General features: G+C 36.1%; 1 protein-coding gene across 2 annotated transcripts; it reads left to right on the forward strand.

The window, feature by feature from the left end:
• Positions 1-1,329: 1,329 nt before the first annotated feature.
• On the forward strand, positions 1,330-13,527 carry LOC103249314 (RWD domain-containing protein 4). Of its 2 annotated transcripts, XM_021707503.1 has the most exons (7): positions 1,330-1,533; positions 5,302-5,411; positions 5,497-5,644; positions 7,596-7,713; positions 9,945-9,994; positions 10,128-10,130; positions 11,726-13,527. In XM_021707503.1, the coding sequence occupies exons 1-7, from the start codon at positions 1,453-1,455 to the stop codon at positions 11,756-11,758; spliced, it is 543 nt and encodes a 180-aa protein (XP_021563178.1). In that variant the 5' UTR covers positions 1,330-1,452; the 3' UTR covers positions 11,759-13,527. The 2 variants fall into 2 exon arrangements, with proteins under 2 accessions (XP_021563178.1, XP_021563179.1); XM_021707504.1 differs by lacking the exon at positions 10,128-10,130.
• Positions 13,528-16,806: the final 3,279 nt, after the last annotated feature.

Consider the following 16,806-nt stretch of genomic DNA (forward strand, 5'->3'; position numbering starts at 1 on the left):
GGAATTACAGGCACGCGCTATCACGCCCGACTGGTTTTTTGATTTATTGTAGAGATGAGGTCTCACCAAGTTGCCCAGGTGGGTCTCAAACCTGCGGGCTCAGGCAGTCCACTCACCTCAGCCTCCCAAAGGCGCGGGATTACAGGCTGAGCCACCGAGCCCGGCTCCCTTAAGTGATTTTTTCAAAGCAATTTATCTTTCATCCTCTACTTGTATATTGAGGAATCTATGTGCAAGTTCTATTTACCCTGCCAACTTTCATTAGCTTGTTTTTCAAGGACATTTTGGATTCTTAGTCTGCCACCAGCATTACTCACTGTCCCATCATATTATCATCCACAAATTTAATAGACTTGCTTTCTATTTTTGTTCCTGTCCAAATCATTAATTAAAATAGGAAAGGATTAAGGACAGAAGAAATAGCACTATATTTTGAGTAAGGTTGTTTGTTCCAATCTAATCTCAGATGTTCTTGAATCCAGTTTGAATTCCTATGTTTTGTTTGTTTTTTCCTGTGAAGGTGGCAAGAGAAACCTTTGGAACCTTGCTGAAATCTAGCTAGGCTGTGTTTTGTGCTCTTCTCTAATGTACCAATCGAGTTACAAGTTACAACAAAAAGGTTTTATCTTGTTTTTTCATGTGCTTGCTAGGCCTTACTCTCCCAGGTCCTCACACACTATTTCTTTAATAATCAATTGTAAAATTTTGTTCATGTAAATCAAGGTTGCCATCTTCAGTTTGTAGAATTCATGACAGGCATCCTTTTGAAAACTAAAACATGTACCCAAGTGCAGTCTTTCTTTGCTTCTCTTCTCAGATATTCGTCAGTGATCACAAATGATGACTGGACTTCTCATTTGTAATATTACAATGTTCTCAGAAAATATTTCCAAGCTAGGATTGTTAGTTACATTTTCTCTTGCACTCCTTTCTCCCATCTGGGATAGATTCTTGTCAACCTTTTTCTTGAAGACCTTTTTCTTGCCCTTAAGTGTTCTTTGTATCATTCTGTGGGAAAGATTACAAGTTTCAATGATATATGTAAATGTTGGAGAATTATTGTGCTTCCAAGTTTTATGTTTTTCCCATCCCAGGTTACTCTTCAGCAAAGTGAGAAAGAAAGCGTGCTCTGGAGTTGCTTTAAACAGAATCTTATTTTCCTCCCCAGTAGGAAGGAGAAAATAATAGGATGTTCTTGACAGTACTGATTTCAGAATTAAGTGTGATAACACATCATTGTACAGTGCTTAGCAGTGCTGGCACAAAGTTTTAAAGTGTCATTAGGAGTAGTATTGTAATATGTTGGTACGTGCACAGATAGTATAAGCATCTAAGGCCATGTAAGTTAGCCATGTTTTATATAGTTGGGTGGGCTTATATAAGAAAGTAACAACCTTCTATTTCTAATTTGTTTATACCACTAAGAAAACTCTTTTGATTCTTTCATTTCAGATGGAACTAGAAGCATTACGTTCAATTTATGAAGGAGATGAAAGTTTCCGGGAATTAAGTCCAGTTTCCTTTCAATATAGGGTAAGACATGGCATGAATAGGAATGCTTACTACTTTGATAGAACAGACTACAGGTTGATAAAAAATGCTTGTTTTGTTTTTTAAGCTCAGTTGTTTAAATTAATTGTCTTCTGTATTTCCTGAAGCATTTAAGTGTAAACATCACCCTGACATTAATCATTCCTAACATAAACTTGTATCGTAAAACATTAGAAATTGAAGAAACCTTTAAAATTATGTGATTTCACCTTTTTTTCTTTTTTTTTTTTTTGAGTTGGAGTCTCACTCTGTCGCCCAGGTTGGCGTGCAGTGGCACACTCACTGCCACCCCAGTGTCGACCTGCTGTGCTCCAGCGATTCTTCCTCCTCAGCCTGCAAAGTAGCTAGAACTACAGGCATGCACTACCACGCCCAGCTAATTTTTGATATATTGTAGAGACGAGGTCTTACCAAGTTGCCCGGGCTGGTCTTGAATCCATGGCCTCAGGCAATCCACTCCCCTCGGCCTCCCAAAGTGATGGGATTACAGGCTAAGCCACCAAGGCTGACCTTACCTCTTAAAGATAACATTTCAGTCATAACTTCCTAAGCTCTCATAGCTGATATTGATAAATGTTAGGATTAAAATACAGGTTTCCATTCTAAGTCTAGTATTGTTTTTACTGTCCTATCACAGTCAAGAAAAGTTGATATTTTATTCTGTATTCTAAATATGTATGAATATTTTTTATATATGTGAAACGTGGATTTTTCTTTAAATTGGAAGTTTCTCATAACTTTATCTTTAACACAAAACAGTACCATTATTTTATTTTGTAAATAGATAATGTAAACCTTTTACTCAAATGATTATAAGTAGAGAAATGGGAAAGTTTTTTGTGAAAGGTTTACAGTTATTACTAACATTGTGACCATTTAAAATAAATTGTATCAGAAATGACCCTGATGCATGATTGATTGAAGACTGTCACAGAAAGTAAATTTTGTGTAGTTACTTCCTTTGAATATTCTCCTCCTTGCTCAGCTCTGCTCAATTCCCTTTCAAGCTTAACAGTTTTTACACCAGCTTCCTGTGTATAATAACCAGGGAACTTTTAATAGCCAGAGTTAATGATGGAGTTAAGTCCTAGGCCATTCTGTTTGATTCCAACTGCCATCCTCTCATTGGCAACTGGGAGATGTCCCTCTACTTTTCTCAATGTCTCTATGTAGAACAGCAGTCAGTTACTGAGGACACAGTATGCACAATGCTCTAGGATGTGTATGTGTGTTGTAGGATGGGTACTCTGATATGACCCCTAGGATGGATTTAAGAGAAATGTAACATGGAATTAGGAGACAGTGTGCTGACAGTCAGATGACTGACCCAGGCTGCCTTTGTCATAAGTCAGACACCTCTGTTCTTATACAGAAGAATGGTCTAGAAACCTCCTAAATGACTTGCCAGGTTTAATTTGTTGTATAGCTCCTCCCTCACTCTGCCTTTAGTCCGCCAAAAATACTAGTAGGCACGCTGAAACACTTAAGTTGAAAGTCATCCCATCCTTTTGTTTAAGAAGGGTTCATCGTGGGTTCTTCTTGCCTTTACAATGAGGACTGAATTCAGTTTCACACTCAAAGTCTTTGATCTGCCTCTCCAAACTTTCTCAGACACTGATGTCTCTTAGACATATGGATTGTTACATTTTCCCCTAAATTTTTTTACTTCTATACCTTCAGATACATTGTTTGCTCTTTCTGGCAACTCTCAGCCTTTATCCCTCCAATCTCTCCTTTAAGGCCTAACTCAAGCCTCTTCTATGCCATATCTGTACCATGTCACCTATCTCTGCTATGACTTTGAATCAGAATTAACCCTTCCCCATTTCTTGGTGCCTGTTCTGTTATTTTTGAGCTGTTATTCATACTTCAATTTTGTGTGTCATATAAATGTCCAGTTTCCTTGAAGATAAGAATGGTCTAGTCCCTGTCTTTCTATCTTCAGTACCTCATGAGGTATGTGATATTTGTTCCTAAATGCACCATGAGTAAGGATTTAGTGATAACATAAAGCAAGTAACTTTTATCACTGCTTAATTAGCCCATATCTAATAGCATCTATTTATGCGGGTCATCAGCTTATCCTAGTATATCAGCAGTTCCCTAAATTCATTTGGTATAATTTCTGAGCCTCATATTTGTAAGAGTATGATTGTGGGTAAAGAGATGGGGGTGAAAAATTAGCAGCCAGAAAATACAGGTAAATCAAGTGATAATTTGGGGTGAAATTTTAAAAAATCTAATTGCTGCTGTTGAAAAACTTTTTTAAAGCAGCGTATATACTAAAAATGATACAGAGGAGGTTAGCACAAGCCTGTGCAAGGATGTGATGCTGATTCACAAGTCGTTCCATAGTTTTATTATGAAATCTCCATTTTGCAACCACTCATGTAATAATTGATTCAGTCCAGGACTATTAATGAATGCTAAAACCTTTGGATGAAAGGATGTTGAGAAACAAGTTATCCACACAGTTTTGTAGTGTTACCCCACAGAATACTTCTTAATTACAAAACGAGAAGGTTTTCATTGAAGAGTTCTGGAGAAAATCACCTTAACGAACTGATCAAACCTAGTGTCACCAATGATGAGTCCAGAAGATCTTGTGTGCCTCCTTATAGGATGCTAGGAAACTATACCATCACATCACTTATGTAGGTTCCTCACCAAAAATGTAGAATCTGAACAGAAAAAACAGTCTAGATCTGGGGACATTATGCAAGGAAATGTATTTTATCATAAAATACATTTTAAAAATGGGATAGAGGCCTAGTGACTATTGTAAATTAATGCAGAATAAGGAGACCTGGCAACGAAATCAGTCTGTGATCCTTCAGTGAATTATGGATTTGTGGGTTGAGGATAATGTCTATTAAAGGACACTGTAGATATGATTGGGGAATTTATAATATGGTTTATGTATTAGTTAATGTTTTGGTATCAATGTTGAATTTCTTGGGTGTGATAATAATGTTGTGGCTATAAAGGAGATTGTCCTTTCTCATTTTACCCATATTTAAGGACACTTCATTATTTTTAAATAGTTTGGCAAAAAACAAGGGGAAAGTGTGCAGTGGGGTTGATTCTGTGGTAAAGGAAGAAAGTAAATGGGACAAAAAGTATTTGGTGAATAAGATAAATGTCAGCATGTGGTCATTGTGCTATTTCAGTGTTTCTTTAAGATTAAAATTTTTTAAATAAAAAATTGGGGTGCAAAATAAAAGATGTCTTTCACTTACTCAGGAATTGCTGTTTGGCTAAAGGCAGTTCTTTTCCTCATCCCATGGCTTTTCCTCTTTTATCTCAGTTACACATTTTTTTTTCTGGTCTCTTGGGATTGTGCCTCTTGTAATTTAGCAGTTGGATAACTTAAGACAAAGATGAAGTATTTCAAGCTTGTGGATTATTATTTTTGTCCATTCTCTTCCTGTTTTCCACAATTGGTACCTTATTCTTGGAAAACTTTGATGAAAACAAAAAATATCTAAGACATAGAACAACTAATGGGCTGGTTGGAGGGACAGGCCATGGACATACACTAAACCTGTTAAGGCAGACAAGGACTAAATTGAAAGTCAGACTCTCTTTCTACTCTCCTTACCCCATGCTCAGTTCTAGCCTGTATCCCTGAACTTTTCAAAATATTACGTTTCAGAGCTGCGCGTGAATGTTTGAAAGAATGCGTTCTTTTGAAGATTAAAATTTTGTTCTCTTTTTATCACTGTTTACAAGATGTCCCCTTTTCTTCAGATAGGTGAAAATGGTGATCCCAAGGCCTTCTTAATAGAGATTTCCTGGACAGAAACATATCCCCAGACCCCTCCGGTTATATCCATGAATGCTTTTTTTAACAACACCATGTGAGTAGTGTTTTGTTTTCATTGTCTTTTCATCTTACTCTTTATTTAACTTTTCTCTTAGCAACATATTTGTTGTGTGTTGTAGATCATCCGCTGTAAAACAGAGTATATTAGCCAAGTTACAGGAAGCAGTAGAAGTTAATCTCGGAACCGCCATGACCTACACGCTCTTCGAATATGCCAAGGACAATAAGGAGCAGTTCATGGAGAACCATCATCCTGTTCATTCCACTGTGAGTCTGTGATTATTTTTTGCCAGATTCTGTTGTTGTCTTGGTTTTGTTCTGCTAGTAATTAATTTTTAATTTTTACTAGTTAATATTTTTTTCAAAATTGGAAGGAGTCTTTTTTTTTTCAAAATTGGAAGGAGTTAATATTTTTTTCAAAATTGGAAGATTTAAAATGAGAGTTATGTCTGAGTTAAATAAGAACAATGAATTTAGATTTCTCCTGTTTAACCCAGAAAGTGAAATTATATTCTCTAGATTTTTACCCTTTATCAGGGACTAGAATACCTTTTATGCCTATGAAAACTGAGATGTTGTAGAACCTAGTATTTTTTAATTAGCTAAGAAATTTTGGTTTTGAGAGACAGGTCTTGCTCTGTTGCCCAGGCACGATCATAGCTAACCACAGCCTTAAATTCCTAGGCTCAAACCATCTTTCCACCTCAGCCTCTCCAGTAGCTGGGACTACAGGCACACACTACCACACCCAGCTAATTTTATTTCTTGTAGAATCATGGTCTTGTTATGTTGCCCAGGCTGGTCTTGAACTCCTGACCTCAAGCAGGTCTCCTGGCCTCCCAATGTCCTGGGATTACAGACAGGAGCTATTGCACACTTGGTCCCAAAGGATTTCTTATGCAGTGTTAAAATATGCATGAAATTGCTTTCTCCATGACACTTATTTTGTTGCAAATAGTCTTTGCCACAGTTCAGTTTGAAAGCGTTGCATCATAGGGATACTTTATTGAATAGAAACAATTGTTTGGATGGATTTTCGGAAATATTTATCTTTCATGACCTTAACATCTGTGTGTAAGACTCTTCATACCACATCATGCAGTATAAGACCTTCAGTGTTCTGTGTTCTTTAATTTTGCCTTGTGAATCAAATGGTCAGCTTTTGGGCAGCAGAGCCTATGTCTTCTACCTGAGTGGTTCTGGCTTCCACATTCCCATCAGGAGATAAAAGAACCTGAGAGGCAACTGGGGGTGCAGTAGAGGGTGGTGGTTCTGATCCTAGACTGCAGGCCAGCTAGGTTCAGATTACACCACTTACTGTGTGGCTTTGGGAAAGTTTCTTAATCTCTCTGTGCTCAGTTCTTCCTCATCTGTAACATGGGTGTTATATAATAGTATCTACCTCCTAAGATTGTGGAAAGGATCAAATGAGTGATATATGTAAAATATTTGCAGCAATGGTTACACCTATATATTTTTTTGTGTGTGTGTGTGAGTTGGAGTCTCACTCTGTTGCCCAGACTGGAGTGCAGTGGCATGCTCCTGGCCACCGCAACCTTGACCTGCTGGGCTCCAGCGATCCTTCCGCCTCAGCCTTCCAAGTAGCCGGAACTACAGGCACACACTACCACGCCTGGCTAATTTATTTATTTATTTATTATAGAAATGAGGTCTCGCCAAGTTGCCTGGGTGGGTCTCAAACCTGCGAACTCAGGCAATCCACTCACCTCGGCCTCCCAAAGTGCTGGGATTACAGGCTGAACCACTGAGCCTGGCCACACCTAGTATTTTAAATTTTAGTTATCATAAGCCTTGACTACACAAACCTGAATGTTTTTAAAAATGTCTTCAGAGAACCAGGATGTTCTATGTAGGCATATGCATTTTTTTCTAAAGATTTAAATTTCTGAATAATAGCAAGTTAACTGACTTATAGAACTACTTTGGAACTTCAGATCTTCAACATAATGCTGATCATCAGATGTTTCTTCCCAGGGTTTTGGTTATAAGAATTGCACTAATATTATGTTCTTAAATGTGAACTTTGAGAAGAGTGAAACCAATAATGTGTTAAGGGCACCTGATTTAATAAATGAATAATAATGTTGGATTCTTTTATTTCATAGGTCTAAAAATTATCAACCCATTTCAAGATGTAGGTATACTTAGTATACTATAAGTTGTAAGGCATGAGTCTAAGAATTATCTTTTTTTTTAGACATCAATAAACAATATCATCTCAGTTGAAACTCCTAATACAGCCCCACCAAGTAAGAAAAAAGACAAAAAAGAACAACTTTCAAAAGCCCAGAAACGTAAACTGGCAGATAAAACAGGTTTGTATTATTTTTTAAAATCTTATAACACAGACAATTGCGTTGCCTTTTAGTGTGACACGGGTACTTAATAGGTATTTAGATTTAGAAGATTAATTATTTGATCTTGGAACATTTGGGTCAGAGATGTTTTGAGTCACAGATGTACACTGAAGATATTTACTACTATGAGTATCTACTACTACAGGAGATAAGGATTTGAAAAGAAGGTAATTTAGTGACAAAATGTCTACTAATGAGTCTTGAGGTTAAGGAACGTTAGAATAGTTGACAAAAACGTGTCCTACTTTCACGTTCCACCATGTTGGGATTCTCCTGTTTGTTTACCTCTATGACAGGTACTTTGGTGTACCATTAAAATATTTTGAAATATAGGTGTTTATTTGAAATAAAGTCTGACACGTCATTAGGCCTTAGCATGATAAATAATTTCATGTTTTTTCTGTAGTTAACTTATTTATACAGCAACAATAAGATTTAATAATAGAATTGCTGTATGTCCTAAACCAGAGGCCTTTAGAAGAGGATTATAAACCCAGCTCATATCAACAATAATATTGGATCCTGTTTATTTATTTACCCCCAAAATTTGCAAATGGATATCAGTCTATACACTTTTTCAGTTAGGGAAAATGAGGACATTTGATAACTTTTTCACAGTTAGGGAAAATGAGGGCATCTTCATGTGTGCTCATGAACATTTATACTCACGTATGTATGTATTTGAGCTACTGGTATAAGGTTACAAGCTGCCCTTTACTGAGAAGAACTGATCCTTTTATTTTGATGAGGGGATTTTAAAATGCTCTTTCTTTTTATGAAGGAATGGTAGTTTTTTTGGTGGTTTATGTTTTGTTTTATGTCCATGTGTGGCAGAATAAAAAGATAGCAATCCTGTACTGGTCTCCAAAATACATTTTTGGAATTGTAATGATTTATGAGGTAAATACAGGAATCCATTATACCTAATGTCACAGCAGCATTGCAGTATAAACATTGAAACAGTAAATTGTTAGCCGTTACAGTCTGTTCTCTGTAATTCTGGTTGGTCTCTTTTTGAAATGTAGCATTGATGTCAGTTAGTTGCTTTCATACATAATGACCTTGAATCATTTACTTTCATTAGTAACTCCCTACCCCCATCTCCTCAGTGATGCCACCAAAAGTCATTACATTTCTATACTGACAGCGTAGGAGTTTGTGGCTTGATACTTTCATCCTAAATAAAATTCTAATGGGACAGTCATGGCACTGTGGGTAAGTTTTAGTTAACCAACATTGGTGATGTGCCCCTGATAACCTGTAACCAGTGGGATATGATGCTTACTGACATGAAGGAGAACAGAACCATGAGTATCTGAGATTAAGCTCCCCAATGTTGCTTCTCTCCTATAAGAATCATGATTGATTTCTGTTTTCCTAGCGGTAAAATTCATATAATACACTTGTTTTGAGTGCAAATTTTGAAGGTTTCATAAAATTAGACATATATGGCATACATCAAGCATAAAAGAAATCAAGTTATTTTAAATTAAAGAGGTTTATATAGTATATAGTGATTATACTTTTCTTTAAATTTGAATACTCTGTTAAAAGAATGAAAGCACATTGTAAGCTATGAATTCTTATGTAAATTCTGATGTGCTTGTTTTCAAGCACTCCCAACAGGTTAAAGCCCTTTTTAAAGAAAAAGAATGTTAGATTAAATAATGAATATTTTATGAGTGCACAGCAACTAATACATAAGTTAGCCAGGTTGCCTCATAGTCTTAAAGCCAAGCCAAGCTTTTGTTTGTAAAGCCTCCTAGCTTCCTGGTGAGAAATGCTAACTCATGAAACAGTGAACTAACACAGCTTCTTACTTCCATAAGCAGTGACCTTGGATAAAGTAGAATTATGCAAATGCATGAAAATAAGAAAGCGATTAGCCCCTCTTCCTGGCATTACCAACCCATCTCCATGTTTTTTCCTTGACAGCAAGTTTTGTCACAAATGGAAATATTGTAAATGTGAAAGGGAGTATGCCTAAAATACTTCACAGGTATCTGTAGAGAACAGTGCTTTTAATTCACAGTGATGATAAACTGTTTTTCCCACTTAGTAATATGTTATTTAAATATTTATTCTATTTGTTGTATATATTAGTAAAATACAAATCTTATTTATTCATTAGAAAATTTAAAACTAGCTGATTGGTTTTAGAAGTAAAATTACTATTTTTTACCCTCTAGATCACAAAGGGGAACTTCCTCGAGGCTGGAACTGGGTTGATGTTGTGAAGGTATACAATATTTATATTGTAGTCTTTTCAATTGTTGTTAATTATTACCATCAAATAATGAAATCTGTATTTTTTGTTCCCCCTCCCAACCTTTGGAATTAACTGGGATGTCTGTTTTCTTTTTTACATTCAGCATGTAAGTATTTTTTAAATATCCTTTACATTCTTCTCTGTACCCTCAGTTTTAGAGTTTCTTTTTTTAAAAAAATAGAAAATCTACAGAAGTAAGTTATAACTATAATATGGTATGACTCTTTATGTAAGTACACCTTGAGAATATACAGGCTTAAATATCAATAATAATTATCAATAATATGAAAATGGAAGAAAACCAAACATGGAAAGGAAGGTTTTATTAGGAGAAACGACTTTTAAGTTGTGCTTTTGTTAAGGATAGTTCTTGAATGGAGTTGCCAGAAAGATTTTGTTCTTATTTAAAATAGTTTACTTTCCATTTGAATTTTCTTGCCTACTTCTCTCACATTTTTCTTGCATTAGCTATGGTTTCAAGGATGATAAACTGAAACTTAACACAGTAAGTTAATTCTCTTTGTAGGGCTTCAAGAAGTAAGTTTTGCATGCCAGTTAGTGCCACAGCTGCTGTGAAAAGTTTCATATGGTCTAAGGGTAAAGATTAGTGAAGACCCAAATTGTTCTTAGAATTTCTGCTATGTTCTTGTTAGCTGTCTTCTTTACTGTAGAAGCAGATTTGGGAGAATCCAGCTGTCTCCTACTGAGCTAGGTAATAAAGAGATTTGCCAAAATGCAAAACTAGCACCACTCTTCATATTAAGTTTTGTTTGTTTTAGAAAACAGTTATTTTTCCTTAAACAGTGTCACTGGGTTATCATATAATGGGTTTGTTATTTTTACATGAATTAAAATTTTCAACTTTAATTTCAAATGCAGTGGTTGTAACCCATATAAAAAATTTAAAAACTCATTAGGGTATTCAATTTTTAAGAGTGTGGAGAGGTCTTCAGGCTACAATGTTTGAGAACCAACCCCCCTAGTAGTTTCTGCTTTTCACAGAGAGCTCCATTTCTCTGGAGTTCTTGGAGTTGTTGGGTGCGGTGGGGTTTCTCAGTGACTGGTCACTATTCTGATCAGAATTGTCTTTGTGTGGTTTAGACTTTCATCTCCCCTTCCCTCCAAATTTGCCAATGCCTGTCAAAGATTTTTATCAGAAAAAAATTATAGTAAGCCTTTTATCATATTTTAATAACTATAAGATTTTTTTGTCTGGTTAAGATGGTAAATCTTATGTTGTGTTTTTAAATCACATTTTAAAATTTAAAAAATAATAATAATTTGCGTGTGGTAGAAAGCAAAAAATAGAAGAATATCATTCGTTTTGTAGACGGCAACTTTTCTTTTTTTTATAATCAAAATTTTTTATTATGATATTGTGGGGTACAGTTAAGGGTTAAGTATACCAGTATGCTTCGTTCAGGCACCCTTGTTGATAAGAGGTGTCTCTCCGACCCTTTCTTTGTATGTTCTTTCCAGTTTATTTCCTAGAAAGCTTCAAGTATTCCCTCCATTCTGCTGAGGTTATGTTTTTAAACCTGTTTGAAGCAGCTGAGCCAGAAGTTGAAAAGTAGCTGCATGTTGTAAAATCTATAGATACTTTAAGTTACTTGATTTAACTTGCCTATTGTTTATTTTGTTTTGATGAAATAATATGGTCATGTAAACTTATTAACTATTTTATCCTATCTTTTTTTATAGTTAAGCAAAACTGGCTCTAAAGATGATGAGTAGTACTTGGAACTGGAGACAAGGAAAGAGCATCCTCAAAAGTAAACTGGGTTCAAAATCTTTCATGACTATTTTCTGGTATTGAGGTGGCTTTTTATAAAACACGATTTTTTGTATGTTTCTTACATTTAAAATGTAGGTTGAAAGTTCATGAAGAGATCTGGTTGTATTGAATTATTTTCACAAACTTGCCTTAATAAAAGGTGAAAATGTTACTGTTTAGTATACCTTATGAAGCCTGTTGAGCTTTGTAAATGGACAGATATAGGGAATAATAATCAGTGTTAATTTACATGATCTTATTCTAGTAAATGGGATATTTTTTTAAAGTGTAGAGCCCTTTTTAAACTGTCATCCCAAAGGAGCAGAGAGAGTATTGACCGACCCATATTAACAGACTTCTCATCTGAAGTAGAATCTTCATCTCTCCTTTTGCTTAATTACTGAACCATAAATTGCTTCAGAGAAATTTAAATACTGGTATTTGAGCTTTATATGTGATACACTTTTTAGTTTTTTATTTTTTATTTTTTAAGGGTGAACTACTTTCCTTTAATCAATTGATATCTATTTATACTTTTCTCTTGATTTGGGTCAAGGGTCTGATCATGAACGTTTCCAATATGTGGAATAGGAGATTATAAAAACAAATCTGCCAAATACATTCAAGAGCATTTGAATAAGAAGTGCTGGCTCTTATTTAAAACATTTCTCTTTGCTGCATATACCAGGATGGGAGTAAAAGATGCCTTAATATTTAATTTTTGTATTGTTGGATACAGTGATTTTAATAAATTCCTATTTATCTGCTGTTGTATGTTTTTAGTTAAACAACTGAAGTCTTCTAAGTGGTTCACATAAAACTACATTTCAAGTCTTTCTTTTGGAGCATCTTTTCAAGTATGCAAATGTGTTTCCCAACCTGAGCGTCTTTTTAATAATAGACATAGAAGTCTTTTAGATGCTGAAATGTTATACATACTTTAATTTTTAAAAAAAATCATTAATAGACAAATGATTGGTATAGTTTCACCAAGGACAGTTACTGATGTGTGATTTTGTATATGCTCCAAGCTTTAAGAACACTTGGAACTACTGCCGTGTCTGGAAGAGTAAGATTGTTAGTTCCTTAAGTTATGCCTGTGCAGCTTGAGTCTGAGTTTTTAAAGAATAATTAACTTTTAAAGAAAAATTACCTTAGCATAAGAACAGTTTGAATTGTAGCCATGTTTTTACTGGTTAACTGTGGCTTCAGTTAAATTATTTGAATTATAAAGTAAGTATGATTACAGTGAAGGAGTTTATCTCATTTTCAAAAGCTGAACTCATTTTGTTTCTTGAATTAATATAGGGCAAAACATGCTAAAATTCAGGACCACTGGAATATGTCAACTTTTGTTTCAGGGTTGTGTATGTATGGTTTTTATTGTGTTGATATTTTTTTTTTGAAGAAATATCTACTAGTGGAAGAAAATGCTTTGTTTTGCTCTAAAGATTCTGAAATTGTTCAGACTTATTGTGACTCATAGATTACAAAGAACGATGCTAGTTATATGCCAATGAACTATTTTTACTCTTTTTATATGAAATGTATGAATTTCTAGGGGTGATGGTGACAGTGGTGCCTCTTATTACCTTATATAAAACACTTGAACAATCTCATCATATTGCCATCATCTGTGTAACACTCCCAGTATATTTTCTCAATGTCTGTTTACTGAAATTGTGTGGAGTGACATAATTAATAAGCAATAAAGTCTAAATTACAGTGATTTTTCTACATGTGTTATTTCAATTCACTTCAGAGAAAATTGTTGATTTTATAAATCTGCATAACCTTATGGTATGAGGTATATCCTCCTACTAGAAATTATTCAAAATGTTGGATTAAAACATATTTTCAAATGAGCTCACAAGAAGGTAAGGAATTCCCAGAATCTAAAAAATTAAACGAAAGTTGGAAATGGGAGATTAATGACAGTGCTTGTTTTCACAGTTCCAAGGGGCCAGAAGGCAGGAGAAGTGCAGGGTCAGCCCAAGGTAGCGCATCTCCCAGACACACACACTGAGCAGATGTGAGGCTGAGACCCATCCCCCACAAGGGGTTCCGAGGAGAAGGTTCAGTCTGGAACTTGGGTTCTGGAAGAAGGAATAAAATTTAAGTGTGCATGTATATGTGTGCAAGTATGCATGTATACTGTATGTATATAAGGATGCATACATAGACATGTATACATATACAAAAAGGGACCCCAAAAAAGCAACTTATTGTAAAAATTGTGTAAACTTCAGTCATGTACATGACCACTTGCATGACCAATCCTGAATTATACCCCACATCTTTAAAATAAAATAATAAACAAATAAGCAAATAACTTTAGTCAACTTCAAAGTACTCTCTGATGTAATGCACCCATCAAGATGCTTTTTCCACTGCTCAGACGGTTTTTGAACTCATCCATTTTGATGCCTATTAGTGCTTCTGCCATTTTTTGTTTTGCCTCTTACATTTTGGCAAAATGTTTCCCTCTGAGGATTTTTTTCATCCAGGGAAGCAACAAAAAATAGTTCAGGGCAAGATTGATGAGTAGGGTGGGTAGGGCATGGAGGCATGCCATTTTTGGCAAAAACAAAACAAAACAAAACAAAAACTGCTGAATCCTCAGTATGGTGTGGGCAGGTGCACTCACGAATAACCCAGGATAAAATGGGCAAACTCGTTGAACGAATCTCCAAAAAAAATTCGCTGAAGCTGAACACAGCCTCTCACAACAACACTAGCTGGCACACTGATGCCAACGGGTTCCTAGAACACTTACCTAGCAAGGGAGGCCCGTACTACAAGGGGCTCCCTCTCCAAAAGATAGTTCTGGGTTTTTTGGGGTCCTGCTCATATATACTCACACACTTGACTGACCATTTGTGTCTACAATGTATCTCACACTTGCATTTCAGCCCAAATTTCTTCCCCTATAGGTGATCAAAAAATAAAACAAAAACAAACCCCTCATGCCAGTATTTTAGGTTAAAGTAGCACCAAATGGTGGAGCCTCTAGGCAAGCAAGCACATCTTTGGAAGACCCAACCTCAGCCCAGACCTAAGAAGTGCCCCATGCAGAGTTCACGGAATGTGCGCCTAGATTCAGAATCACTATACATAGAAGCAAGGCATCATGGGATCCTGCCGAGAAAACCGTAGGGGAATAAGAGCCATGAGGATATATTGATGTTACACAACCGCTACGTATTTTAAATAAATAAGAGGAAATTGAGCAAGAAACAAGAAAATTAAAAATCAAACATTTGAAAAAGGACCAGATAGGAAACAAAACAATTGAAATGAAAAGTTACTGGTGAAGACAAGTATTACTTTCAGTGAACTTTCACAAATCTGAAGTGTACAAATATCCTGTGAAATGAAGTTAATACTAAGCCTGCATTTTGGATTTTCTCTTTTTTGGCTGCAGCATTGGAGTCTTTCTACATCATCTCCTCACAGACCATGGTGTTTTAGATTAGCTGCATGAATCAAGCCTTTACTAAGCTCTGCTTGGGACTGTAGATACCTTCGTTTTGGAGGAGACTTCTTTTTCTTTTTGTTGTGAGGTCTCACGCTGTTGCCTAGGCTGGAGCACAGCGGTGATCATAGCTCACTATAGCCTCAAACTCCTGGGCTCAAGGAATCCTCCTGCCTCAGCCTCCCAAGTAGCTGGGATTACAGGCACGCACCACTACACTTTGCTAATTAGAAAAGAATTTTTTTTTTTTGCAGAGACAGAGTATTGCTCTGTTGCCCAGGCTGAAGTGCAGTCACGTGATCGTAGCTCACTGCAGCCTTGAACTCCTGGGCTCAAGTGATCCTTCTGGCTCAGCCTCCTGAGTGGTTGGTTCCACAGGCTCACAGAAGAGAGACCACAATGAGGTTTGGGCCAGTGTTTCTAGAGGGCTGTCTGTGGTTGCTTTAAAAATAGTAAGTTTAAAAGTCATGCCGTGTCATAGCAGTAGAGAGTTTGTTTCTTACTAAGTTTTTACTTTTATCAAAGTCATCCATGTGGATTGTTCTAGAAGCCAAGTTGTTGTGCAGGCTTTTAATGTGAAAAGATCACTTTTCCTGCCTGCACCCCTCCTGTCCCAGTTCCCACCCTTCATAGCTGTCTTTGAACATTTTGTTTTATCTTGGAATATTCCACAGAGTGAAAACAGAACAAGAGGGATGATCTGGCAATATAGGATTCAGAATTTCAGTGTTTTCAATACTGGAATGAAATAATAAGTCATATGTGATCCACAGTGTTTTTCAAATTTGTGACCCATAGTGAGGAAATCAAGGGTTTTTACTTGCCTTTTTTTTTTTTTTTTGAGTCGGAGTCTCACTCTGTCGCCCAGACTGGAGTGCAGTGGCCGCTCCCGACCACCACAACCTCGACCTGCTGGGCTCTGGCGATCCTTCCACCTCAGCCTTCCGAGTAGCTGGAACTACAGACACACGCTACCACGCCCAGCTAATTTTTTTGATTTATTGTAGAGATGAGGTCTCGCCAAGTTGCCCAGGTGGGTCTCAAATCTGCAGGCTCAGGCAGTCCACTCACCTCAGCCTCCCAAAAGCGCGGGATTATAGGCTGAGCCACCGAGCCCGGCTATTACTTGCATTTTTTAATAGAATGGACAAAATAGAATTGAACAGAAAATACGAGCATGGACTACCTGTTGTAAAAGTATTTTTTTCCTTGTGAAGACTTGTCCAGTTTTGGGTATGTATGTATGGGTATATTCACTATGTAAAATTTATTAAAATGAATCTTAGTGAATAAAGTTTGAAAGTCACTGATCAGAGCATACAAAAGATAGACCAACTTTTATATGAAGACTGTAAACTTTAAAATGCACAAAATATGCTTTTCAAAGTGCTAAGAACTTTTAGGATTGATTTTGTATGATTCCTAAAGATCAGTTAAGTAAAGCTACATTGCACACCATGAGAGGAGGAGCTAATATTGTCTTTAAAGTGGGCTCTTTAGCAACTTTATAAATCTGTAATTATGACAATTTTC

The sequence above is a fragment of the Carlito syrichta genome, unplaced genomic scaffold (assembly GCF_000164805.1).
Source record: "Carlito syrichta isolate Samal-C Ts95f unplaced genomic scaffold, Tarsius_syrichta-2.0.1 Scaffold119051, whole genome shotgun sequence".
Classification (NCBI taxonomy): Eukaryota; Metazoa; Chordata; class Mammalia; order Primates; family Tarsiidae; genus Carlito; species Carlito syrichta.